Here is a 26,837-nt window from a genome sequence, read left to right as displayed (position 1 = left end):
ATTATTTAAACTGTTTATATACGATGCATCAATTTTTTAAACTATAATCATGGTCTCTTAAAATTTTAAAATTCTATATCATTAATTGGAGAATTAGTTTGAATTTCAAATCCATCTAAATTATTATTTATTGAAATAGATTGAGGAGTATCTTCTTTAAATTCTCCTAAATCACTAAAAGAATTTGAAGTTCTTGAATTATTATCATTAATTAAATCTTGTGTTGGAGTATTATTCTGGTGGTCTAATTGATTTTCTAATATACCCAATGGTCCACCAACTGAAGTTCCATTATTTAAATTTATATTTTGCTGATTTTGATGTTGTTGATTTTGATTCTGATGATTTTGTTGTTGATTATTTTGATTTTGAAATTGTCTTGGTAAATTTCCACATCTATCTTTTCCAAAATTAATTTTTAAATTTTTATAATCTTGAAAAGATTTTATACCATCTATTGCTTTTATAGCATTTGCAATATTAACAAAATTTATAAATGCACAATTTTTTTCTTCTAAATAATTTATTTGTTCAATATCTCCAAATTTTGAAAAATCATCTCTTAATTTTTGAGGATTATATAAATTAAAATTATTTAAATTTCCAATATAAATATTTCTTGATGCTCCATTTGATACAGCTAATGATAATGCATTACTTAATGGTCCTGAATGTTTTCCCCATCCAACTTTAATTCTTCTATTATGTATTGTTAATCCATGTAATTGACACATTGCAAAAAATTGTGCTGCTGCTATTGGATCAATAAATGTTATAAAACATACATGTCTTTCTTTTAAAAATCTAATACTTTGTAATAATCCTCCTCTAACAACATTACAAATTTCTTCAACTGATGATTCTTGATGTAAATTTCCTAAATAAACAGTACGATTACCTAAATTATTTGCACCACCTGCTTGAGTTGCAATTTGTGCAGCAGCTGCTGATTGTTGTACTAATGCTGATGATATAAATTCACGATCAGCTGCAGTTACTATATGTTCCATTCCTGGAGCTAAACCTAAATATTGAGCAGCATTATGTTGTTGAGTTTTTGTTATAAATGCACATCTATCTTTACCATAAAAACATTTTTTATCTAAATATTTTTCTTTTAATGGTAAATTTGCAACACATCTTATTGCACTTAATATACTTAAAAAATGAATGAAAGCAATTCCTTTTTCTTGAATAATTTTTATTGAATCAATTATACCATAACATGATAAATCATCTTTTAATTCTTCTTCAGTTATTGTTTCACCTGTAATTGGATTATTTAAATTACCTAAATAAACATTTCTTGTTGCTCCATCTCTTTGAATAGCTTCTAATACTGCAGGTAATATTTGTGTGTTTTTACCCCAACCAATTCTTATATCATTCCCCTTTATGTTTAATTTTTTTAATATACAATCACTATGAAATAATAATGCAGATTGATGATCAATAAATGATATAAATGCACAATTTTTTGATGGAATAATTTTAACATTTTCTAATATACCTGAACGAACATAATCTAATAATTCATTTGGTTCAACATCTGATGGAATATTACCTAAATAAACAGTTCTTGAAGGAGCTGCAGAATTGGTTCCATGAGCTAATGGATGTGGTTGTTGTTGTTGTGATTGCTGTTGATATTGTTGTTGATGTTGTAAATGAGGTTGATGAAGTTGTTGTTGTTGTTGATATAAATCTTGTTGGGATAATAAGTTACTATCATAATCATTTGTTGATAAATTTGTATAAATACCATTTTGTAAATTATTTGTTGAAAAATTTCCATCTTCTGTATAAAATTCTCCACTAATTGTTGTACCAATTGCAGGAGCATCAATTCCATTATTATATGAAGCAAAATTTTGAAAATTTAAATCTGGTTGATATTGATTTTGATCAATTGTTTGTAAATGTTGATTATTTAAACCTCCATTATGATTATATTGATGATCATAATTTCCATTATTATTTTCCATTTGAAATTGATCTTGTTCATCAAATTGATTTTGTTGAGGATAATATTGAGGATAATATTGTTGTCCAATATATTGTTGAGACATTCCTTGATAAGGATCTTGATATGACATAATTAAATTAAAATTGAAAATGGATTTACTAAAATTAAAAGTACAAATTTGTTTAAAAATGAAATATGATTTAAAAAATGACCCACTAAAATGTAAAAACTGAGAATGAAAATGAAATTAAAACTTTTTCTCTAATGCCAATTTGTAGAAATATATTGATTAACTTTAATACCTAGAAGTACGTAAATTTGATCAAAACTTTTTTGATTATCTTTTGAATACAGGAAAGATTTTGTCAAAAAATTACAAGTCTTTCTTATACAAAAATTACTTAAATGATTCTGTTAATCTAAATGTATGAATAAAATGGAATCAAAACTATGAACAAGAATGAAAACTATGTGTTTAAAAAATCAAATATCCTTGAAATGAAATAGTGAAAAAATGTTTATTGAAAAATGCTTTGGAAGAAATTCTATAAGTAGTATTGATGATAATTCGAAATGAAATTAAAAAAAAAAACTAAAACTGAGAATGAAAATGAAAATAGGTTGTCGTTAACGTCTTTTTCAACACTTGATATGCTTTTTGGTTTTTTTTTTTCTTCTTTCCTTAATCTAATAAGTCAAGTTGGGTGACAAATATCTGTTGAAGTAGTTGTTCTAATAAAACTATTTGATCTAATCTATCGTTGTATTGATTCCTATAGATCAAATATTAAATTAATGAATTGAATCGTGTTGGCAAAAAAATGAATGGAAAGAAAGAAAGAAAAAAATTGATGATGTTTTTTTCTATTTAGAAAGATTTTTTTTAATGTCGTTTCTCAAATTTTAAGTTTAAGTTTTAAGATTCTTTTTTTTGTTCAACAATTTGGTTGTAAAAATCATTTGAAATAAAGATCTATACTTGATTCTACTCCATAGAGCTAATACAAGGCCCAACGACTATGGTACATCGATGGCGTTACTTCTCAAAAAGTTTTATAAAACTGCCACTAGATGTTGTTGTAAAATTGTTCAACGTAAAAAATAATTGAACAAAACAAAATATATTACGCGTCATTGAAATAATTGAATTATTGACATGAATTTTCAATATTACCGCTAGTTGATTACTGTCATTAATTTACTAAGTAACAAATCCCAAATCTCAACCAAATGAACCGACTTCAGAGTAGTATCAGGATGCGACCGTAGATAATATTTTCACTTAATTCTTAAGACAAAAATGGTCTCTTAAATTGAATTAACTTACGCGGAAGTTCGTATGAAATGAAGAAGAAGTGTAGGCTATGCCAAAGAACCAAATTTTTTAAAACGGCATTTGAATCAAATATAAAGGTTCTACGTCTCTAAGTGGAACAAAAGAATCTAATCGGTCAAGATGGAAGGTAAATCCCGGTCTATTTTATCTCACAAAGTCTGTTCATTCATTTCTAAAAATAGTTTCAAAGTTTAATTTGGCCCAAGATTTAAACTTTTTGATCTGAGCCGCAATACGTTGAAAAATTTAGCTTAATAAGGAAAGAGATCGTATTGGTTATTGGCTTATGTTAAACATATTAAGAGATCGTATTGGTTATTAATACCATAGTAGGTAAAACATATTAAAAATTTATATTAATTATGAAGAATTAAAAAATTGGCAAATGAAGTTGAAGTTAATTTTGTTGCCAGCAATTTCTGTTTAACTTCAATCATCATCGGAGTCACTATAATCTGTTTCAATATCAGCTTGACTAATTGCATTAACATTTTTACTATCATTATTTTGACTAACATTACTAATATTATTCTGACTTGTAGTTTTATTTTGACTATGTTCTTTACTTTTCTGACTAGTATCTCCTAAACTATCAGAAACTGAACTTACTTGATGTTTAGCATCACCCAAACTATCAGAAATTGCACTTACTTGATGTTTAGCAAGACTAGATTGTTTTGAACTTTCATCATCACTAAAATGAATATTATTTTCACCATCACTTTCATTTTCATCTTCTGTTGAACTATATTGAGTTGCATTCTCATCATCATTATCTGTATCATTTTCATTATTATCTTCATCTTTTTCTAAAGCCTCTCTTATAACATCTTTATCTGATATTGCTTCAAAAGATTTTTTATTATTAAAACTTTGTGAAAAACTACTATCTTTTAATTCAGGTGATTCATTTCTTAAAGTACCATAATCTTCAGGATGAAAAGCATCTGATATTGAATCAGGATCATTTTTGATTTTAGTAGTAAATGATTCATCTTTTAATTCAGGGGATTTTGGTGGTCGACGACTTGGTCTAAAATTATATATTGGTTGTTCATCTTTAACTTTAACTGGATTAAATTCTGGAAAATGATCTTCACTTTCTTCATCACTTTCATCTTCACTAGTTTGTTCTTCTTCTTCTTCTTCTTCCTCTTCTTTAATTTTCTTTTTCCCTCTACCTCTTGTACCCAATTTCCTTTTCTTTGTAGTACCGTTACCATTTTTACTTCTTTTTCTATTTGAAAGATCCATATTTGGAATATTATCAAAATTTAAGCCTTTTAATTTCCCATTTTCTTGTAAAAATTTTTGATTTAATCCAATTAATTCAGATTTTGGTAAATTAGATTGAACTAATTGAAATATTTTATTCTTTTTAGCATCAAGTACTTGATAGAATTTATTTTCTAAATCTTCAATAATTAAATTATAATCTTTTTCTTGTTTTTTATATCTATCATTTAAAATTAAATTTTCTTCTTCAATTTGTTCTAATTTTTTTTTATCATTTAATAAACTTGTAATTAATGATTCATTTTGTTTATTATATAAATCAATCCAATTAAATAAACTACTTTCTAATTTATATTCTTCTTTATCTTCAAAATCTAAAGGATTTAATTCAAATTGACCAATTTTGGGACTCCATTGAGTATCTTGTTTTATAATTATTTGTAAAGGTTTATTATTTAAAGTTTCCAGTGAATCAAAATCATATTTATATCTATCTACTTCAAATCTTGCATTTATCTTCAAATTTTGATGAATTCCATCTTTTTCTTTACTTTCAATTAAATTTTCAAAATCTAATGGAAATAAATTTGTAAATACATTAAAAGTTTCATCCTTGGTGAAAAGATCATTTGCATTTGATCCAAATATATCATATATATTATCGGAATTTATAACTGTATCGTAACTTCCTTCAGGCCAAACAGCTATAATTGAAATATATGTAAAATTTAAATCACTAGTCTTGGTATTATTGGTCAAATCATTAATTTCATCTATATTTGTATCAGCTTTTGAAACGTATAACCAGATAGATGATGATTTAATTTCTTCCGAAGTATCTTTATCAACTATTGATAATGGAATTTTCAAAATAGTCCCATCTAATCCTTCTTCTTCATCTTGATTATAAAAACTCATTGTCTGCAAGACATTTCTATGTGGTGTATGGGACGATTAATTTTAGATTGATTAAAGTAAAAATAATAATTACAAGTTTCAGAAATTAATTTATTTTTAAAAGTAATATATCTGAAACGAAAATAAGTCCGAAATTTTCGTATAATATTTAGAGCATTTTGACATACAAAAATGGAGAATATGCGATCTCAACCATCGAACCAGATACAAATGCATAGAGTTAAGATTCATCCCGTCTTACTTACCCCAGAAATGAGTTTGAAGAATGGTTTATAAATTCAATTAAAAATTGTAAGACAATCATATCATTCTGTCAAAATATTGACATAATTTTGCAAATTAATGCATAAATGGACATTATCCTTTATCTGACGAGTTTATGGACTAAATTTAAAACACTATAACGCTGCAAGCTGTATATAATCACAATGAAAGTATTTGAAATTAACTTTACTTACTTGTGATGTATTCCTCATTTGACAATTGAGAATTAACAACAATCAATCAATCAATCATGACTGAATATGATACAGGAATAGAACCAATTACTTCAGCATCAGGTATATCAGCTGTTCCATCAAGTTCAAGATATGTTCCATCAACATTAGTATCAGATGATGAAATTACTGTAATTGATAATAAAAAAATAAATAAACAAATATTAAAAAAACCTTCTGCTGCATATTTTAATGTTGGTTATACTACATGGCCAAAAAGAGAAGCTGGTAATGCTGCAAGTGTTGCATTAGCTGCTTTTTCTTTAACAACATTTGTTTTAGGATTATATTTAGCTCAAGCAAAAAATATAAAAATTATAAATATTGCTATAGCACCAGCTATATTTTTTGGTGGATTAATACAATTTTTAGCTGGAGTTGGATTATTTTTAATTGGTGGTGCAGGTAATACCTTTGCAGCTACTGTTTTTACATCTTATGGTGCATTTTGGTTATCTTTTGGATCAATATATATTCTAAATTTTGGAATAATTGAAGCATATGGTGATGATGCTGAACAATTTAGTTATGCTATTGGGTTTTTCCTTTTGGGATGGTCAATTTTTACATTTTTTATGTTTTTAGTAACATTTAAATCTACTTGGCCAATGTTAATATTATTTTTCACTTTAGATTTTGGAATTTTTATGTTAAGTGCTGGATTTATAGCACCAAATGAAAAATGTGTAAGAGGTGGTGGAATCTTATTATTTATTTCATCATTATTCGGTACGTAAAAACTAGAAAAGAAACTGAAGATGGTTTTTTTTACTAACATTTTGTTCTAATTAGGATTCTATAATTGTTTTGCAGGTATTTCAACAGAGTTTAATAGTTATCTCGTTTTTCCAGCCGGAGCTATCCCGGTTAGTCACAATAAAACAAAAACAGTACCAACTTGAACGAAGAAGAATAGAAGTTCAATTCAGAGTGAAGAAGGAATTTTCAATATGCAAATTTATTCTATATAGACATGATTTAATAATATTAATAAAATGGACACCAACCAAAATATATTAATGATAAATTTTGAGAATTTGTAGCTTCTTGAATTAATTCTCTAACTGCTGCTTCAGTACTTAATCCATTTGCAACTAATTTATCAGCCACAGTTGAAACAGCTCTTCCAACTTCTGAACCACCTCTTTCTGGTTGTAATTCAATACCTGCTTCATCTTCTTGTAATCTTTTCTTTCTTAAAGGTGATAAAGACCAAGAATATAAAGGATCCCATCTTAAAACATCTAAAATTGAAATTATATGATCTTTATTTTCTCTCAAGACTCTTAAAGTATGTTCAGATGATTTTTTAAATACTCCTTCAACTCCGGTTATTCCAAAACCATCAACAATATCTCTTGTTAATCTAAAAGGAACAGTTTCAGGAATAGGAAGACTTTTTCCTTGATCAAATGAAACTCCTAAATCAATATGAATTGGTTCACCAGTTTGTTTATCTAATAAAATATTATTACAATGACGATCACCTAATCCTAACATGTGACCAACAATTGAAGTTGTTGCAACACCATGAGTATATTTAATTCTACTTTCAAACCATTTATCAGATGTTAGAAAATTATCTTGAAAAAATAATCTTAAAACTGGTTTAATTTTATTTTCAATTTTTTGAAATTCATGTAATCTTTCAAGTTTATCTTTATTTTGAGCTAATTTCATAATTTCTCTTGCTTTTTCAATTTTTAATTGATCATATTTTAAATGATATGGTCTTATAACATCAATTAATGAAGTTGAATTAGGCACAAATTCAATTATTCCTGAAGTTGGACCTAATGGTATTGCATTATAAGTTCTGATTGATAAACTTCTTTTATTACATTCTTTATCTTTTGCAAATATATGTTGAACTTTAACAAATACTTGCTCCATAATTGAATCTTGACGTAAATCATCTGTACCATGTTTTAATAATATTTTATGAGTAGAACCATCTGATAATGAAAAAGTTGCAATTTTTGGTAAACTTAAACCTGATGAAGCTAAAATTAATTTATTTTCTATTTTATTTAGTACTGGTACATTTTCATATTTCTTAGTTGGATCGATTTTTAAACTTTTTGTAGGTGGAGGTATAGTGGGTAACTCTTTTAACCAATATTTTCCAAAACTTAATTTATCTAAATTCATAACTTTGCTTTTACTTACTTTATGCTCAGCCAATTTGATACATTCTTCACTAAATATTTCGATTGGAATTAAAATATCTTGCACATATGCCTGATTCTGCTCAGTTAGTTCACTCCATATACCAGCAGCTGATAATGCTTTCGATTCGAGTAATATATTTCTATCTTTTCTTGCAAAATTTAGTTGTTTCTTCAAAGAATATAATAAATATAATGAATGATGAGGATGATCAATACACATTTGTAGTATCAACTTTTTCAAAATTGATTGAAATGGAGTGTTTTCTTTTGATAATCTGGACATCAATTGAGCACACCAACTTAATAATTTATATGATGGTAAAGCTAATAATTTTGATTCAATTTCAATATTTAATTGATCATCATTTGATTGTTCCAACCATAATGCAAAAAATTTATCCAAATCTTGTTCAGGGAAATCATCAAATGTCATACTTTCTAGATAATATTCAACCGCTTTAACTGAGAATTGTTTCCTATTGTCAGATGCATATTTCAAATCAGCCACTTCTGCAGCTAACATTACCTTCAACTTATGATAAAATTTATTGATATCCTTTTTTTCATCTGAAGAAACATCCTTATTTTGATAATGTGTTCTTAATTCCTCTATCTCATCACGTTTCTCATTTACTCTTTTTTCAAGTCCTTCAATATGTTCACTTAGTGATTTTGATTTATATTGAGTTTCACAAAATTGAGCCAACAATCTAAATATTCTTGATTGTTGCAAAGGTTCATTAAGTATTAAAGCCTTTTCAGCAGTTGGTAAAACTTGACTTTCCATTAAAGTTGAAGCTAATTCTTGACGTGATTCAGCCATCCATTTAACCATCATAGCTTTAATCAAAAATTTATCAGTTTTTAAATGAGAATCATTAATATCTACTCCACCAGCATTATATAATTCTTTCAACATTAAAACAGGAGCATTAGTATTACCTTGTTTCCACATTGATTGGGCTGCTTGGAATAATGATAAATTTGTCATATTTTGATGCTCTGGATTTCGAGAATTTTGTAGTTTTTTACATATTGAATCAATCATCACCATTGAGGATATCATTTTTTGGTTTTGATTATTAATTCTGGCTAAGTTATTATAGTCTACTAGTTCCTTACAAGCAGACGACCATAATTTATCTGGATTGTCGGTAGTTGAATCTTGTTGTTGTGCTAAGATTTGAAATGTTGCTTGCTTTGCTAGAATTAAGTCTTCAAACATGCTGAAATCCAGATGTTCAATTAAGCGTTGTGATTCATAGGATTCATTACAAATTATGCCCTTTACACTAGATACTGTTGCTAAAGATTTGAGCCATTTATAATCCCTCTCCCTGTGTTCTTTAGCACCTTCATTTTGAAATTCCCTGTTATCATTCATTATCTCTAAAATTGATTTATCACATATTGATCTTTGATCCAGTGGGAAATCATGAATTTGCTTTAAAACTTTGTATATTATTTCATTTTCATCTTTGGGATTAATTGGTACAGGATGATTCCATTGTGATAATTTCCAGCTCCACTCGAAAGAATTATCACCACCACCAATGTAATTCTTGTTGATGATTTGAGAAAGACCTAACAAACCAGTATTCGACATGCAAGCAATTAAACTGTCATTGAGATCTCTTGAATTAAGCTTTAAACTCGTATCTAAACATGCACTACTGTATTGAAATTGAACTTCTGATGAAGCTGTATTAGCAATCATTTTTAGTGTCTGATCCAACCCTGTCTTTTCTGGCAAACCATATATTAAATCATTTTCATCTAAATTTTCATAAACTTGTTGCAAACTCGAATAATGATTTTGTAAATATTCAGTAGAGTCTTCAGTACCGGCGTATATATCTTCAAATATCATGTATGCAAATTTGTACAATTTCAGTTCTGCTGCCATTTTGAAAAATTCTAAAAGATCAATCCTGGAAAGAACATTGGAAAAGCGTTTGAAATTTGAAGTTTTTGCAGCGATTCGTATACTTTGAATTATTTTTAAAAGGATATGCTTTGTTGCCTGATCAATATTTTTCAATTTAGGGAACGAATTTAAAACAATCACCACTTGCTCTTCCGCTTTAACTTCCCCAAGCTGCAAGTACAAACAAATTAAAGATGGAATAGTAGAAGCAGCAAATTCTGGCACTTGAATTGAGAAAGTGCTTATTATCGACCCCAATGATGTGTAAGTTGCAACCTCTTTTAAAATTGCCAAGTATATATTTGAGCACCATTTTTCCCGATTTATCTCGTAAAAGGTCTCAAAATCTTCAATTATACCTTGCAAACTGTAATCAAGATATTGAACTTCTGATTCATCATTTAATAAAACACAAGTTGATAATTTTAATGGTAATATATAACTTTTCAAAGGTTCGAGTATGGAGTTCAATCTAACCAAATTTGATAATTCTTTTGTTGCATTAAGATGTCTTTCAAGCAAAACTCCCAATACCGCTTCTGCACAAGCAGCATCATTAGCACTACTACTTTTGCTTACTTCAATTAATTTTTCCAATGCATATTCAAAATAATGGGACTTCAAATACTTTTCAGAAGGACCTTTGTATTCCAAGTGTTCATTAAGTAGTAATTGATTTTTAGAACCAGCATTCCCGTAATGACTGGACAAACATTTTGAAATCCAAACTTTAAACGGAACAGATAATTTTTTCATATTTGAGTCACTAATTTGTAATAATTTCTTAATTACATAAGGATTGGATATGAAGGACCTTGAATCATCAACTAAATCAAAACAAAATGAACAAAGCTTAATCCAATCAAAACCGCAATGCATCTTAAGACAATCTTCGATAATCGAAATTTGAAATTGAGTTTCTTCATTCTGTAGCAATTTGATACCAGCATTAACAAGATCTAATTTTGATGAACTTTTTCCTTTCGTATACGCCTTTTCAACAAAACTGCTTAATTGTCTCATCAAAGTATTGAAGGAAAAGTTTAAATTCCAATCGTTCTTTAATGCTTCAAACAATGCAACTACCATAGCGTTAACAGCATCTAAAGACTTTGAATAAACTAAATCGACCGCATACAAATTTTGAAAGGATGAGAAAACCCTCATAACATCAGTGGAAAAGTTACCATCTTTCAACAAGGGTGACAAAATCGATATTAATAAGTTCACAACATCCAACGACAATAAATCATTACCCGCAATTAAAAGAATTAATTTGATCTGTCTCAACACAAGTTGTCTCTCGATTATTCCGCTATGTTTTTCGAATAAAAGTCCAACTCTTCGTATCAAAAAGTATATCATTTGAGAAGACCAAAAAGGACTGGTTTCGTTGTGAAACTTTTGAATAATTCGAGTGATTAGATCCATACTTGAATTGAGTGAGATTGACAGTCTGGAATGAATTTCAATTGCAATTGACTCCTCTGCAATTAAATGGACCATCTGTTCAGTGTCTTTTGAATATCTTTTCAAGTCACTTTCTTTTGTCACTACCGCATTGATTATGATTTCTAATACAATTAATGGAAGCTGATTTTTCATTTCTTCTTTTAAGTTCGGCAAATAACCATTCAAAACCTCGAAGCATTTATTTTTAATACCGTCTCTTGAGTAACTAAGTGGTATTATTTTTGATAAACTTTCTGCAATAATTCCTTCAACCTTTGTCTCCTTTACCTTAGCAATGTTTTGGAGTGTGATCAGATCAGCACTGTGTTGCTGCAGTTGCAGTCTAGTTGAAACAATAACCGCCACCATGTCTCTATAATTCTCAAATATGAACGAGTTGAAATTACTATATTTGAATAGCTCCACTGGGAAAGAATCGAATGAATTAAAATTCCACCAACTTCTTAACAAATCTATTTTTACCAACTTATATAAGTCTTTCGAGCTTTTCAAATTTGTTTCTGAACAAATCTTGTCAAAACCTTTCTCCAAATAAGAAATCATAAATTTGAATCTAGAATATTCAGTCAAATTAAATATTACGAACCTTAGGACCACCGATGATGAATTAGCCAAGATTGAAAAAAACAAAATAAACGTTGCAGCATTTTCTTGACCAGACTGAGCATTTGTAAATGAATCAAACAACCTAGAATAAGTATCTTCTTGCAAAGTGGAATTTAAAGTTTGAATTTTCTCATAGAACTGATCAGATGTATTAATCTTAATATTGTTAGTTGAATTTTGAAATTTATGAAATATTTCATTTCTCAAAGATAGTTGAGATATTATGTTTTCATCATTGTACTGTGAATAAGTTATAAGAAACTTCAAATAAAAAAGGGATGCAATTTCTGTGTTGATTAGAAGTTTATTACCAAGTGCATATAACCAATTAATAATGTCTGAGCTGTCCTTTGTTAGCGAGTCATTTCCTAAATCTTTCAAATGTGGAATCAAAAATATAAAAAATTTTGAAACAATTACTAAGACCACTTCATTTCGATCAAACTTTTGATTTGAAAGTAAACGTTCTCCAAATAATCTTACAATCCGTATAAGTGGAAATGCTTGTATTTCTGTAATGTCAATTTTTGGTAAGACTGATTCTACTATGTACCATAGGGCTTGTAAAAAATATTCATCTTTCAAATATTCTATTGTTGAGATCATTTGATTTAGTACATCAGTTTGAGATAAGTCAGTAGATTGTAGACTAGTTAATTTGATCTGAAGAAATTGATCTATTGGTTTAAACTCGTGTGAAAGTATAATGTATGAACAATTTTGTACCGTTTCATTAGTGGGTGTACAACTATTTTCACGAATAACAGCAAATTCATTATTTAACTCGTCACCATCATATAGTCTTTTAGCAGTATTTCTTTTGTTGTCAAAAAAATAAACAGGTTCAATTGACTTTAAAATCGTCTCCAATGGGAATGTGGTCATTTTCTTCAAAAAATTTTTAACAATATTGGAAGATTTTGTGAGTATATTAAGTATCAGTAAGGACTCATCGGAATCCAAATCTAGCGTTATGAAAGATTCAACACCTACTAGCAATTGATATTTCAAGATCTCAACCAAATCCAGCTGTGATGGTTGATTAAAGATTGACACCAACTCCAGTAGTATAATTAACCACTCTAATAGACTATAGTACTGTTTGTTTCCCGTGTTCATCAGCTGAAAAGTTTCCTGTAAACGTGTGTAAAATTTGAAAGTTTGGGTGGGAGTGATCGAATCTATCATGTATGAAAAAGATTTAACATTACTCAAGCGTGTTTCTAATGTTATGAATGACTCCAACTGAATATTTAGATTTTGCATATACATTGGTGAATTAAAAATGTCATCATATAAATCAAACTGTTCATACAAGTTGTCAAATTGGAAAGAATTACCTGATAACCACTTCAAAAATTCAGGTATATGACATGCAGAAGATAAAATATCAAAGCTAGGTTTGAATGTACCATCCCATTTTGCAATTATCCAATCGTCAATTTTTTGCGAAAGAGTATTCCTCCTATTCACATTTAATTCAATTAAAATCTTATTAACAGCATACCAAAACTTGAAGCTCTCGTTACAAAGGTTTAAAGGACCACTGACCTCTGCAAAATCAATAATGGTTATAATTTGAGTAATGATTGAATTATCAATAATCTTATTCAAGTTTGACTTGCATTCCATGATGATTAAAAATATCAAATCGCAAGCGATATTATAATTTTCTTTGTTGAGTTCAACTAATGAAATTTTTAACAATCGACATAAAAAGTTATTTTTATCAGTAGATTTAAACAAATTAATGTAGTTCTCGGATATTATGCTTCTTCCCAACAACAAAACCCATTTTTTACTAACTTCACTATCTGCAACCGCTAATGAATGTTGTAAAACAGTTTGCAAATCCACGTCCTTATCGATGATGTTGGTCAACGTGAAATCAAAGGTAGTATTCGTAACTTCGGTTGATTGAACAGTCTCAACATTAGGCTCTCTTTGATTGATCTTATCTTTTTCAATGGAGTGACTCTCGAGGTAAAACACAAGCAATTGTAACCCTAAGACTTGAATTTCAGTGGACGATTTATGAATTATCAAAAAATTGCAAAAATCTAGGGGATCACTTGAAATTGTCAAATAATTGTTGAGTACATCAAATTTGGATTTTCTTCCTCTCGATTCAGTCAGGGATGTTGTAAGGACGTCTTTATTCTTCAAAGCAAAATATGAATTTAAAAGTTTGGCTATGCCCAAGTATTTTAACCAACTTCTACACTCTTTTCCCTTAAGAAAAATTGATTTCAACTTAAACCATGTTGTGTTGCTATTGGAAAATGTAAGTCCCAAATGGTCAACGGATAATGATGTTAGATTAGACAGTAGACTTTTTAACAACTCAACTATTAATATTTCTAAATTATAGCGTACCACATCCTTATCATCTTCATCATGTTGTGTTTCAATAGAATCATCTAATATGTCTGTTGTAAATTCGATTTCTTTATCACCAACGATTTTTGGTAGGTTATCTAAATTGATGAAGTTATGAGTAGAACCTAAATTTATGAAAATCAAAAATTGATCTTGAAGCTTTTCCCAATGAGTTTTATGTGAAATGACCATCATTTTGAGACCTAATTTAATTAACCTATGGACATATTTAAAATCAGTTGTAGCTAGTAAAGTAATGAGTTTATTTATAACAACGAATAGTGTGATATGAAGCAAATTTTCCTTGTTAAAACACTTGATTGTCTTATCCAACAATGGCAACATTTTAAAATACTTTTCATCTTCAAACAATTGAGTATGGGCAGTCGAATCATCACATTGTAGTAAGTATTTCAATGCTGTCCAAAACTCAACTAATAATTTATCATTCAATCCGTTATTGGTCATCAATTTACCACCCTCCAAAATTCGATCAATGACTGCGATTATAAAAAAGTATAAAGTTGACCAATCCTTATTCGTGAAATGGTCACTCACATATTTAACATTGATTATTGTTGAAGTTATTATTGCAAAGTCAACGGAGCAGGGAGCAATTAATTCATTCTGTAGATAAAATGAATCTTTAATTTTAAAGCAAATGTCTAAATATACTTTATATTTTACATTCAACTTGTAATTTATGGATTTTTCAATCAAAAGTCTTAAATAATAACTGGCTCTATTTAATCTTGACTCTACGGATTGAATTTTTGAGCTGTTATTAGCTATTCCATTAACGAATAATTTTGAGTCATGATTTATGAAATTGAAAATGGCGGTTGTTAATTCACGTAATTGTTTCAGTGACAATTTATAATTTGATACTGCTACTATTTCTAATTGAGTTAATGCATCATTTCTATCTTTGACTTTTGTTGATTGCAATAAATCTGCTAGATTTGGCAAGTCCAAAGTTGACATATGAATCTAAGACCATTTGTGGTTAATGAGATGGATTTGGTTGTAACTTTAAAGATGAAACACGTAAAAAATTGATCTGTTATATAAAATCAAAAATATAATTCTTTTTGTGTAAAGTACTTTAAATTACTGCAAATTATTGAAACTTTGCAGTCAAATAGCGTTAACGAGTGCTTACGACAAACGGTACATCCATGAAAGTTAAGATATTCACTTAGCGAATTCTTAGTTACTATCTTTTTAATCTGCTGTTAGTCTGAAACAAGTACAAATTGATTGTTGTATATCTGAAAACGCTTTCCATTGTCACGTCCAAATATGGTAATTTTTTAGCATTATGAAACTTATAAATTATTCTTACAACCAAAAGACTTTATGGCACTTGAAAGTATAAAGAGTTTAGAATCTGCTGTTTTAAACAGATAAAGTAGTTCATCAAATCATAAAAACATACTTAATCAGAATCAAAGATGAATATTTATAAAAAATCATTCGAATCAGATCACTATTTTCCAAGTCGTTCACCAGAGAGTAACACTAAGTGTTCATGCAAAAATTGTGAATTTTGGGAAAATGAAAGAAAACAACAATTAAATATATTATTAATCGGAATCTTATTTCCATTCATCTGGTTTTTCAAAATTGGGCAAATTGTTTACTTATTGAGTCAAAAGAGGATAACAACTTTACAAATTATGATTGATAATGGTTCTTGTTTGAATGATTTCTGCGTGAAGTTTCATGAAGACTGTACTAAGCAAATTTTGAATTGGTTAGGTTATTTGGTTGCTGCAATTTTAATTGAATTATCAAGTGTCCTAATGGTTTTGATCGTGTTCAGTGGTCTGAGTTATTCATCTTTTATTATTCAGTAATCAGTTATGTTTTAAATGAATCAAATCTAAAGAGAGTCAAAAGCTTTTGACTGTGTTTTACGAGAAGTCAAAATATTTCAATTTTTCACTCCACAAAAAAAATAAATATGATTATTTAGCTTTATAGTATTAGTATGTAGGTAGAAGAGTATACTTAATACAACATCATAAATATATTACATTTTTCATCTTCTTTTGCATTTCATCTTTAATTATCTCAACATCTACACACTCATTGATTATACAAAATGTTGAGATCATTCAAAAGATTTGCATCAACCTCCGGATTAGTGAAAACTCCTTTATATGAAGCACATGTTGAATTAGGTGGTAAAATGGTTCCATATGCTGGATTTGAAATGCCAGTCTTATATAATTCACAATCTCATATTGATTCCCACAATTGGGTTAGATCCAACGTTGGACTCTTTGATGTCAGTCATATGTTACAACATAATATATCAGGACCGGACTCACAAAAGTTTTTAGAAAAAATTACACCAATTGATTTAAATCTTTTACCTGAATTTACTTCAAGTTTATCAGTATTATTGAACAAAGATGGTGGAGTAATAGACGATTGTATAATAACGAAACATGAAAAAGACAAATATTATATGGTCACTAACGCTGGATGCAGGGAGAAAGATGTAAATTTCATAAATAATGAATTGAAAAATTTCAATTCCGTTGATCATAATACATTTGAAGGAACATTATTAGCTATTCAAGGTCCAAAAGCTCAAGATTTGTTACAGAAATTCACTAATGAAGATTTAAGTAAAATCTATTTCGGACAAACCAAATTCATAAATTTATCTCCAATTTCCGCAACAGTTCATTTAGCAAGATCAGGTTATACGGGTGAGGATGGATTTGAACTTTCTATACCATCATCAAATGACCAAGAGGTGAGGGAAGCTTTAAACTTTTTCAATACATTAGTTGAAGAATATCCAGATATTGCAAAACCAATCGGTTTAGCTGCTAGAGACTCATTAAGATTGGAAGCAGGTATGTGCTTGTACGGTCATGAATTGGAAGAGACTATTACTCCAGTTGAGGCATCATTAAGTTGGTTAATCCCCAAATCTCGTCGTGATGGATCAAACACTCAATTCAATGGGTCATCCAAGATACTAGATCAAATTAAAAATAAATCAACAACTCATAGAAGAATCGGATTAACGTCAAAAGGTCCAGCTCCAAGACAAGGCAACAAAATTTTTTCAGAAGATGGTAAAACCGAAATTGGCTATGTAACTTCGGGATCTTTTTCACCTTCACTTGGTGGTAATGTAGCTCAAGCATTCATTGATAAAAAAGCAAAAATAGGATCAGATGTGAAAATAGAAATCAGAGGTAAATTAAGAGACGCAAAGATAACAAAATTACCATTTGTACAAAGTAAATTATATAAACCTTGAATAGGGAAATTGAATCTATTTGTAAAGTGACATAAAGATATTTTTTTCTAAATATTATATTTCGTCTTATTAAACGCGTCTGAGCTAGCAATTTTATGCGTATTAGTATAATTCTTATTATGACGTACCAGACGAAACTAAAAATTACACAAAATCTCGGAATCTCGTAAAAATGTAAACACTGATATTTTATTTAATTCTACTTAGTAATATAGTTTTGGCTCCTTCTGAATTAATTTCGTAACATTCAAAGGGTTATATTTAAATATTGATATTTTATATATTCAAACCACTTTCTTCCACTCTACAACTTTTACTTCCATTCTTATTTTTCATATCGTTTCATTCAAATAAGCTTAATGTCATCAACACCTTCTTCATCTCCAGGCAAAAGATCGGTCTTATCACCTAAACCTACAAACTTTACATCACCTTCCAAAAGGAAATATTTTCAACCATCATTCAATCAAAATTCACCCAAAAAATCAATATCAAAACCCTCAACACCCTCAAAGCAACGTAAAACGCCAACAACTCTAGGATTCACTATTTGGGAAGATAAAACAAACGACAAAACCAATTCGAGTGCAAATCATGATATAGTTGGAACAACCACATCAAATAAATTAAATCATAATGATCAAGAAAATATTCTTCAACCTAAAAAGTTGATAAACATACGACCTTGCTTAACTCGTAAACCACCTTGCTTAACTCGTAAACCATTGAATGATTTAAATATAGCAGACTTCAAAGGTTTCATCACCCGAGATAACGAAACTACTCAATTAACTGAGTTATATCAACCCCCAAATTTCAACAATGATTTTAAATCCCTACATAAATTTAACAATTTACCATGCTTTGTCACTCCAACTAAAAAGGATAAATATTTAACAAAATCATCGTTGGATGATGGTCATATTGGAGTGATTAACTTTGATAAATATTACGTTAATAAGCACAGGAGATCTTTATCTCTTGGTCAGAATGATGCTAAATTAGAATTGATCAAAAAGAATGGGTTTACCATAATGTCTAATTAAATGCAATAGGATCTCAGAACAATTTTTTTAAATCTATCAATACACTTTTATAGTTACTAAATGCATACCCTTTGAGAAATCTAATATTCACAATTTTAATTAATGTCTATAAAGCTACTTACAATCTATTTAATTCAATTTTTTTCAACTCCTCCAAAAGCTTTATCGAATTCGGTAAAGACAAATCTGTATCTTACATCACCAGCTTCACACCTTTTTAAAGCTTTATGAACATTCTCTTCACTGATTGGAACTTCTTCGATCCATGGTTTAATATTATGTTCACCAGCTAATTTCAACATTTCTTCAACTTCAATCTTTGAACCTAATAAAGATGAACCGAATGCAGCACCATGTTTCAAGAATGTAAATGGACTGACTTCAAATTTTTCACTTGTTGGTGGTAAACCAACTGATATGAAATTTTTATTGACTTTCAAAATTGACAAATATTTTGGTAAATCTAAACCATCTGAACCTGAACCACAATTCAAGACCAAATCAAAAGTATCTTCATATTTTGATGGCCAGTTTTCATCTTCTTGAGTGGCTACAAACTCTGAGGCACCTAATTCGAAAGCTTGTTCCTTTTTGCTGTTTGATCTTGAAAATACAACTACTTTTGCACCAAGTGCAGCTGAAAATTGAACAGCTAAATGTCCTAATCCTCCAATACCAATTATACCTACGGTTTTACCTTTTGCTGACTTTAATTGAGATTTTTCAGTTTTACTTGGATCTTCAATTTTATCTTCGTCTAATAACTGCAAGTTTCTGACAATTGGTGAAAATACTGTTATACCTGCACAGAACAATGGTGATGCATATTTGAACTCTAAATTATCTGGAATATGGAAAACAAATTGATCTTGTGCAATACTATGAGATGAATATCCACCTTGAGTTACATAATCATCAGCTTTTGAATCCTTTGAATTATAAGTTGCAACTGCTTTAGTACAATATTGTTCATTGTTATGTTTACATCTGTTACAATCCAAACAAGAAGATGATGCTGCTCCAATACCTGCTCTATCCCCAACTTTGAAATCCTTAACTTCTGAACCGACTGCAATAACAGTTCCTGCAATTTCATGTCCAACAACTAAACCATATTCACCTTTGTTGGTATTGATTGGACTCCATGCAGCGGTGATTGTATGAATATCTGAATAACATAATCCACAAGTTTCATTTTTTACAACGACATCATGAGGATTAATTTTTTTTCTATCATATGAAACTAATTTAGGATGATCCCAATTTTCAGCTTTGTCAACTGCAAAACCTTGAAATTTATCTGGTACTTGTTGTTCTACTGTCATTGTTGTGATGTAAGTCTTTTGGTTCTAGTGATGTGAATTTGAATGAAAAGTATTTCATATTTAGGAATTAACTTTAAGTTATATTTATACCTAACCATTTGTTATCTAGAATTGCTGATTTTCATCGGGACAACTTTGTGTACAAAATTTAAAACAATAATAAACGATTCATAGGAACAAACAACGTTAAGTGTGAAGTTTAAGTATTATTACTTAATATTTTATGCTTAGATCTGTTTTGTTTTGCTACTTGAATTAAAATTTATCCGTCTTGTATGCCAAAAAGTAGTGCCTATACCATTCTGAAAAATTATATCATGAATGATTCAACTGACGTAATTTAGATTAAACTAAAAAACATTAGATTTGATATGACCACAATTTCATTTGTTTGCTTTCTATAAGATCTATGTATCGTTGTAACTACTGATTGTGAGACCAAACGTATATCAATGGTTGAGGAAACAAAATGAAATCTAAGTGGTATGACCAACCCTAATTTGAAAGCTCTTATCTAGTCTTCAACGTTTTTGGTTATCATATCCACTTTTGTGTTGAAGTGATAACTTCCGGGTCTTTCCAGACATGTACAAACACCGAATTATTTCTGGCATTGATAATTAGTAAGCATTGATTTGAGATTCAAAAGGTAGTTAGATCTTGCAAAGCCTTTATACTATAATCAAAACTCATAGTTTTGTGTGAGTGAGATGTGGTACTCTTTTATGGTTGAGAGTTTGAGTTCCTAGTAAATGCCTCAATATAATCATTCTGTTGAAGTGACAGATTTTTTTATCTTCCAGCCGAGTGGAAAAGTCAAGTTGCAAAAGCCCTAATTGTACAATCACGTATTTGAATATACAATTTGAAGTGTTTGAAAGTGTGAATTCATTTTAATTAGGAGCAGGCATTAAAATCTTTACAGGATGGAAATTTGAAGGTCTTTATATACATTTTACATTATTTCAACTATAATAGTTATAAAACAATAAACAATATTTTTTGGTTTAGGAGTTAAGATCAAATACGGAGAAATTTGAAATTACATATGCTACTTTCATTCATCGTTTTACTTTAAAATTCTTCCCCAATATAAAATCCAAAATTGAATAATCCATACTTAAAAAGTAATTTTTAGTTTCATCAGTGATGTTTGGATAAGACCATAAATTACTTAATCTTTTTGTATGAGAACAACCTTTAACACCTTCAAAACCATTGAATATATTATCAATCCATGTAATAGCCGCAGCTGCTCCAAATATTTGTTCAGTTATATGACCATTTAATAAACTTTCTGAAAATTCCAAAGATTTAATACCCCAATCACACCATTTCTTATAAATTTTATAAACTCCAGATATGGGGACAATATCATCTAAGGTTCCATGATATATAAATATAGGAACCTGTGGTAAATAAGAACTATTTAAATTGATTAAATTATTTGATTCAATAATTTGTGAAATAATTGGAATATCTAAAATACTAAAACCATCTTCAAATGTTCGATTTTCACCATTGAAAAAATTCATATTTTGATACGTTATTAATCCAGTTACGAAACATTTCGATGTCGCCTCTTTAAAATTCAATAATTTTATACTAGATTTAATTTTGGAATAAACTATTTCTTTGAAATTTTCATATTCATTACACAATCCATTTAAAGCTAATGGGATTAATCCGGAAAATGTACTACCATCAGTTGCTTCAGCAGTTGCAGTAATATTTGTAACTAAACCTCCCATTGCACATCCTAAAATATAATTTTTCAAATCAGGTGCATATTTTGGTTGTAATGAAATTGCCCAACTTGATGCTAAACTACCTCCAGAATATCCAAACAATACAAATTTAGCCAGTGGTTCAATTCCAGTTATATCTCTTGAATTAGTAGCTGCTCTAATACCATCCAATACTGCATATCCCAGAGTTCTACCAACTGCGAAACTTGAATTAACACCTTCATAATCTGAACTTATAACATAATAACCTTTCCTTAAAGCTGGTAAGAAAAATCTCATATCTAATTGTGATGCAAGTGTTGATATTGGAGCTCCATTTTGAAAGCCATAACTTGGACAGCAATTAAAATTGGCAGAATCTTGAAATGTTTGATATGATAGTACTTTATTTGTTGATGCATTAAAAGGTTCAATTACTGTCATTACCACTACAGCTGCTTGATCAAATGAATTTGATGATCTATACATCAATTGCCATGAATTTTTGACATCAAAAGTGAAGAATAAGTTATTTAATTTATTGGGAGTGGTACGATTTTTTAAAATAGAACCTAATGGTTCCAATTCAAAACCTTTTGGTGGATTATAAAATGGATCTTGATCTGGTGGGATTAAATCCGATAAAACAATGGAGAGTGGAATCAATAGGATAAAACATGGTAGTAAGATCATTGAATTGACCGTTTATTTCAACATGTCTAACGCATTTAATATTATTATTTAATGATATATATGGTATGCTTGAGATGATTTTGGTTGCAAAATCCTGTTGCACAAATTATGTATGAACAGCTTGGTAGCACAACCTATATACAATAACGACTAATGAATTAAATTTTAGGAAATTTGTGAATATCTAATATTAGGCAGCTTACTTTTTACTCTTCTTCTTTTTCTTCAATTTGGATGCACTTGCAGCTGGGGTTGATTCTACTGCTCCTTGATGCCCTCCACTTAATTTTTTCTTCTTTTCTTTAGGCAACCATCTTTCATCATCTAATTTAAATTCTCCTTCAGGTTTGAGCACTTTATTTTTACCAAATTTTGGAGCTTTTTTCTTTTTAGTGACTTTGGAATTCTTTTTATTGTTCTTTGTACTTGTAATTAAAGGTTTGACTTTCACTGGAATTAATTCATCAATATTTACCGCTAAAATATCTTCTATTGGTTTATTAGATTGTAATTGATCTATTGGTATTAAATTTTCATCTGACTGTGATAAAATTGAATTTATTAGTTGATCTTTTGGGTTGATTTGATTTAAGAATTCAAATAATTGATGAGAAGTAGATTCATTAAACCCATAATTTTTCATCGCTATTATCTTTGCAGAATTAAAATAATCTGGATTTTTCTTAAGGGTATCAGTTGAAGTGTATAACAATTTTTGAATTAATTTCGTTAACAAATGTTTTAATTTTTCAATGTTTTGAGTTGATTCATAAACATTTATTAATGTACCCACTATACCTGGAGAACATTCTGGTTGATTTTGAGATTCAATTGATAATTGCTCCAATAATGGCAAACTTTGATCATATGAACCTAATTTTGAATTGACTAAGACTAATAAAAGTACAGCTGCTTGATGTAAATTTGAATTTTTTTCTTTATTTATGTATCGTACCAAATTTCTTCCTATATTTTTCAATTGTGCTTTGTCATTTAAGCTTTTGAAACTTATTTGATTTTTAGATAATACTTTATATGCTTCAGGAACAAGTCCCGTTTTCAATGGAATGTTATTTCCCAAAGTACCACTGGCAAATCTCAAAACTAAACTGTTTTGCAATATTGTGTCTAACTGTAATACTGTGAGTTTTTGTTTTGAAGCCTGGATAGTTTCTTGATATTGTAACTTTCTTTCTAATAAATTTACATTATCTATTTTACCAGAATTTAAATTATTTTTAATAATTAATTTAATTAATTGATCATGAACGTCGTCTATATTTATTTGACTCAAAATTTCATTACTTTTTGTGATTTCTCCTAGGGATTGATATACATATGCTAAAGTCAAATTTATTGGTAACAATTCTGTTTCAACATCTTCTTCTGATAAGTTATTCTCGGAACAAACTTTATGTGCTAATTGTAATAATGTTAATGCTTCTGCATGGTCATCAATAGCAATATTAATCAATGCTTGATTGAAGATTAAATCATAATTTGATTCATCTAGTTGGCTATTATCGATTTCAATTGGTGAACCATTTTGAAAAATTAATTGTGAAAGAATTGCTTTCTCATTGACTAACAAATCTGTATTATCATTCTCCTGACTAATGAATTCTTCATATAGCTCTGATGCTTTCGTATAATCCCCAATTTTGTAATATGTTTGAGCTAAAATGTGTTGGAATCCACTTTGTAAATTAATTGGAATTGATTTAAAATTATCTTTATATAAGTTTAAAATTTCATTAGTTTTACCAAGTTTATAATATACATAACTAATCTCAAGAATTAATTCATTAACCAAGTCCTTTGGAATTTTTGAAATTATTTGATTTGCTTTTTCATATTTATCTAAATTTATTAAAGAAACTAGACAATTTTTAAAACTTTTTACATCATTGAAATTTTTAACTTTTGATAAATATTCAAATGAAACGTCATATATTTTTTCATATTGTGATTCTGATGATAATTTACCAATCTTTAAATTATCAAATGCTTGAGTTATTACACCACTCATGATTTCAGTTTGATTGATCAAATTATTGTTGATGATTTTTGCAACGGATTTTTTTTTTTTTTTTTTTTCATTTCTTCTAATCAATTCTTCAAATACAATTGAAAAATTCAATAAACGATAACCACACAGTCCAAGCACTATGCTAAGAATATCTCATGGTGTGAGGATAACGCCGACGAGACTATTGTCTCAAACAACTAAATTGTATTTTCAAACAAAACATTCAATATTAGAGAAATATAAACAAGATCAAGATGAAATAGCAGAATCACCAACAAATATGGCTAAAGATTCACATTTACCTATAATAGCACAAGATCTTAAAATTAAACCTCGTCAACCTAAAACAAAAGCACCATTTTTATCAGAAGCTGAAGATTCTCAAAAATCTATATCATCATTTAAAGAAAAAATAGGTCAATGGATTGTATCAACTTTTGCAATTGATATGGATTCTTCAAGAAGTGGACCAGTAGCTGGAGGAATATATTTTGGTGAATGTAAAAAACAAGGATTATATTATCCAAATGAACCATTAAGTGATACTGCAAAATTTTATTATCAAACTTTAAGATTACCAATGTCCTTTTCACAACAAATTCAAATTACAATTTTACATTATTGGATTTTATCAGTTAGAATGAGAGCTCTTCCTTTTAAATATTCAAAACAATATCAACAAAAATTAATTGATAGAATATTTTCAGATTTAGAACTGAGAATGACAACTGAATTGGGTATTAAATCAGGTAGATTAATTGAAGGATATTCTAAAGATTATCATAGTCAATTATTAGGAAGTGTATTAAGTTATGATGAAGGTTTAATGACAGATGATATAACATTAGCAGCTGCATTATGGAGAAATATTTTCAATGCAAATGAAAATGTTGATGTTAGACATATTGAAGCATTATTAGTATATGTTAGATCACAATTATATGTATTAAATAAAATGACTGATAGAGCTTTTGGATTTGGTAAATTTAAATTTGTACCACCTGATCAAATTGTTCAACCAATAACTAAAAAACAAGAAGAATTAATAAAACAAAAGACAAAAGAAGAATTTTCAGGTATGAATTTACCATCTCAACAATCAGTTTTATCAATGGATGATTAGAGGAAGACGAGACTCATTATTTATTTCTTTGTATATATTATTATTACTTATTTATTAAAATTTACTAATATTATTATTACTTTTGGAAACATTAATTTTACTCCAATCTTGACCTTTAATTCCTCTAATCATAACATTCATTATAGCATAATCTTCACCTTCAATTGCACCTTCAAAATCATTTTCACCCAACATTATATCTTCAACAAAATGAAAATCAAATTTTTCATAAATTGGAATATTATTTGGTGATGAACTTTCTAAATAAGCTAAAGCATTATTTGGATCAATATAATTTTTAAACATAAATTCAAACATTTTTCTTAAATTTCCTTTACCTTGTGCTTGCTTTGTTGAACCAACATAAACTAAAGTATAAATAGGTTTATTTTTAAATCTTAAATCATTATTTATAATTCTTTCACATGAATCATGTAATAAAGTTAACATCCCATCTTCACTAAATATTTTATTTCTACCTTTTTCTTCAAAATTTTCCCAAACTTTATCAAAACCAGATTGCATTAATGTAAAAAATGAATCTAATCCTTCATCTTCTGATTTTGGATGTGACCAAATACTAACAGTTTCAAAATTTATATCATTTTCTCCTTGAACTAATACTATTCCTTTTTGTAAATGTTGTTTTATATAAGCTTCATATAATAATAATTCACAATAATCTCTTTTATAATGATCTTTTATATGACAAACTAATAATTTACTTAATGAATCATTTGAAAATGCATCTTTTAAAGTTAATGCAGCTTTATATATATCTTTTTCTTGTAAATATCGAACTTCATTATTTTTATTAATTTTGTTTTTCTTTTTTAAACTAGTACTATTATTACTTATAATAATTGGTTTGGGATTTGGATTTATTTGATGAGAATCAACAGACATTATTGACATTTGCAAATATTACGAATTGATGTATTAATTTAAATTGAATTCAGTTATAAATATTGATAAGATCTTTAAAAGTTGTGGGATATAAAATTGAAAATAGAAAGGGCAATTTCGAGATCTCTTTATATTTTTTTAAATCTATACTGATCTAAATACATCCTTAATTTGAAACACATGTAATAATTCG

The 26,837-nt window shown here is 28.4% G+C and overlaps 11 protein-coding genes across 11 annotated transcripts; 4 read left to right on the top strand and 7 right to left on the bottom strand. All coding sequences in view use genetic code 12, as the record gives it.

The window, feature by feature from the left end:
- Positions 1-65: 65 nt before the first annotated feature.
- On the bottom strand, positions 66-2,096 carry KGF55_002899 (uncharacterized protein; the record flags this gene model as incomplete). The annotated part of the gene is made up of 1 exon (XM_051757634.1): positions 66-2,096. The coding sequence occupies one exon, from the start codon at positions 2,094-2,096 to the stop codon at positions 66-68; it is 2,031 nt and encodes a 676-aa protein (XP_051614340.1).
- Positions 2,097-3,731: 1,635 nt separating this feature from the next.
- Positions 3,732-5,456, bottom strand: KGF55_002898 (uncharacterized protein; the record flags this gene model as incomplete). The annotated part of the gene is made up of 1 exon (XM_051757633.1): positions 3,732-5,456. One exon carries the CDS (start codon positions 5,454-5,456, stop codon positions 3,732-3,734), a length of 1,725 nt encoding a protein of 574 aa, XP_051614339.1.
- Positions 5,457-5,970: 514 nt separating this feature from the next.
- Positions 5,971-6,690, top strand: KGF55_002897 (acetate uptake transporter family protein; the record flags this gene model as incomplete). The annotated part of the gene is made up of 1 exon (XM_051757632.1): positions 5,971-6,690. The coding sequence occupies one exon, from the start codon at positions 5,971-5,973 to the stop codon at positions 6,688-6,690; it is 720 nt and encodes a 239-aa protein (XP_051614338.1).
- A 250-nt stretch (positions 6,691-6,940) lies between these two features.
- Positions 6,941-15,493, bottom strand: TEL1 (DNA-binding protein kinase; the record flags this gene model as incomplete). The annotated part of the gene is made up of 1 exon (XM_051757629.1): positions 6,941-15,493. The coding sequence occupies one exon, from the start codon at positions 15,491-15,493 to the stop codon at positions 6,941-6,943; it is 8,553 nt and encodes a 2,850-aa protein (XP_051614337.1).
- A 1,123-nt stretch (positions 15,494-16,616) lies between these two features.
- On the top strand, positions 16,617-17,795 carry GCV1 (glycine decarboxylase subunit T; the record flags this gene model as incomplete). Its single annotated transcript, XM_051757628.1, has 1 exon — positions 16,617-17,795. One exon carries the CDS (start codon positions 16,617-16,619, stop codon positions 17,793-17,795), a length of 1,179 nt encoding a protein of 392 aa, XP_051614336.1.
- Positions 17,796-18,154: 359 nt separating this feature from the next.
- KGF55_002894 (uncharacterized protein) lies at positions 18,155-18,841 on the top strand (the record flags this gene model as incomplete). Its single annotated transcript, XM_051757627.1, has 1 exon — positions 18,155-18,841. One exon carries the CDS (start codon positions 18,155-18,157, stop codon positions 18,839-18,841), a length of 687 nt encoding a protein of 228 aa, XP_051614335.1.
- Positions 18,842-18,975: 134 nt separating this feature from the next.
- Positions 18,976-20,166, bottom strand: KGF55_002893 (NADP-dependent alcohol dehydrogenase; the record flags this gene model as incomplete). Its single annotated transcript, XM_051757626.1, has 1 exon — positions 18,976-20,166. One exon carries the CDS (start codon positions 20,164-20,166, stop codon positions 18,976-18,978), a length of 1,191 nt encoding a protein of 396 aa, XP_051614334.1.
- A 1,061-nt stretch (positions 20,167-21,227) lies between these two features.
- On the bottom strand, positions 21,228-22,586 carry KGF55_002892 (lipase family protein; the record flags this gene model as incomplete). Its single annotated transcript, XM_051757625.1, has 1 exon — positions 21,228-22,586. One exon carries the CDS (start codon positions 22,584-22,586, stop codon positions 21,228-21,230), a length of 1,359 nt encoding a protein of 452 aa, XP_051614333.1.
- A 199-nt stretch (positions 22,587-22,785) lies between these two features.
- KGF55_002891 (signal recognition particle subunit) lies at positions 22,786-24,615 on the bottom strand (the record flags this gene model as incomplete). Its single annotated transcript, XM_051757624.1, has 1 exon — positions 22,786-24,615. The coding sequence occupies one exon, from the start codon at positions 24,613-24,615 to the stop codon at positions 22,786-22,788; it is 1,830 nt and encodes a 609-aa protein (XP_051614332.1).
- Positions 24,616-24,754: 139 nt separating this feature from the next.
- On the top strand, positions 24,755-25,738 carry KGF55_002890 (uncharacterized protein; the record flags this gene model as incomplete). The annotated part of the gene is made up of 1 exon (XM_051757623.1): positions 24,755-25,738. One exon carries the CDS (start codon positions 24,755-24,757, stop codon positions 25,736-25,738), a length of 984 nt encoding a protein of 327 aa, XP_051614331.1.
- A 54-nt stretch (positions 25,739-25,792) lies between these two features.
- On the bottom strand, positions 25,793-26,653 carry KGF55_002889 (uncharacterized protein; the record flags this gene model as incomplete). The annotated part of the gene is made up of 1 exon (XM_051757622.1): positions 25,793-26,653. The coding sequence occupies one exon, from the start codon at positions 26,651-26,653 to the stop codon at positions 25,793-25,795; it is 861 nt and encodes a 286-aa protein (XP_051614330.1).
- Between the last annotated feature and the right edge of the window lie 184 nt (positions 26,654-26,837).

The sequence above is a fragment of the Candida pseudojiufengensis genome, assembly GCF_024610245.1.
Source record: "Candida pseudojiufengensis strain CBS 10847 chromosome Unknown scaffold4, whole genome shotgun sequence".
NCBI classification, from domain to species: Eukaryota; Fungi; Ascomycota; class Pichiomycetes; order Serinales; family Debaryomycetaceae; genus Lodderomyces; species Lodderomyces pseudojiufengensis.
Note: the sequence above shows the minus strand (reverse complement) of the source record. Positions and strands in the feature narration are given on the sequence as shown.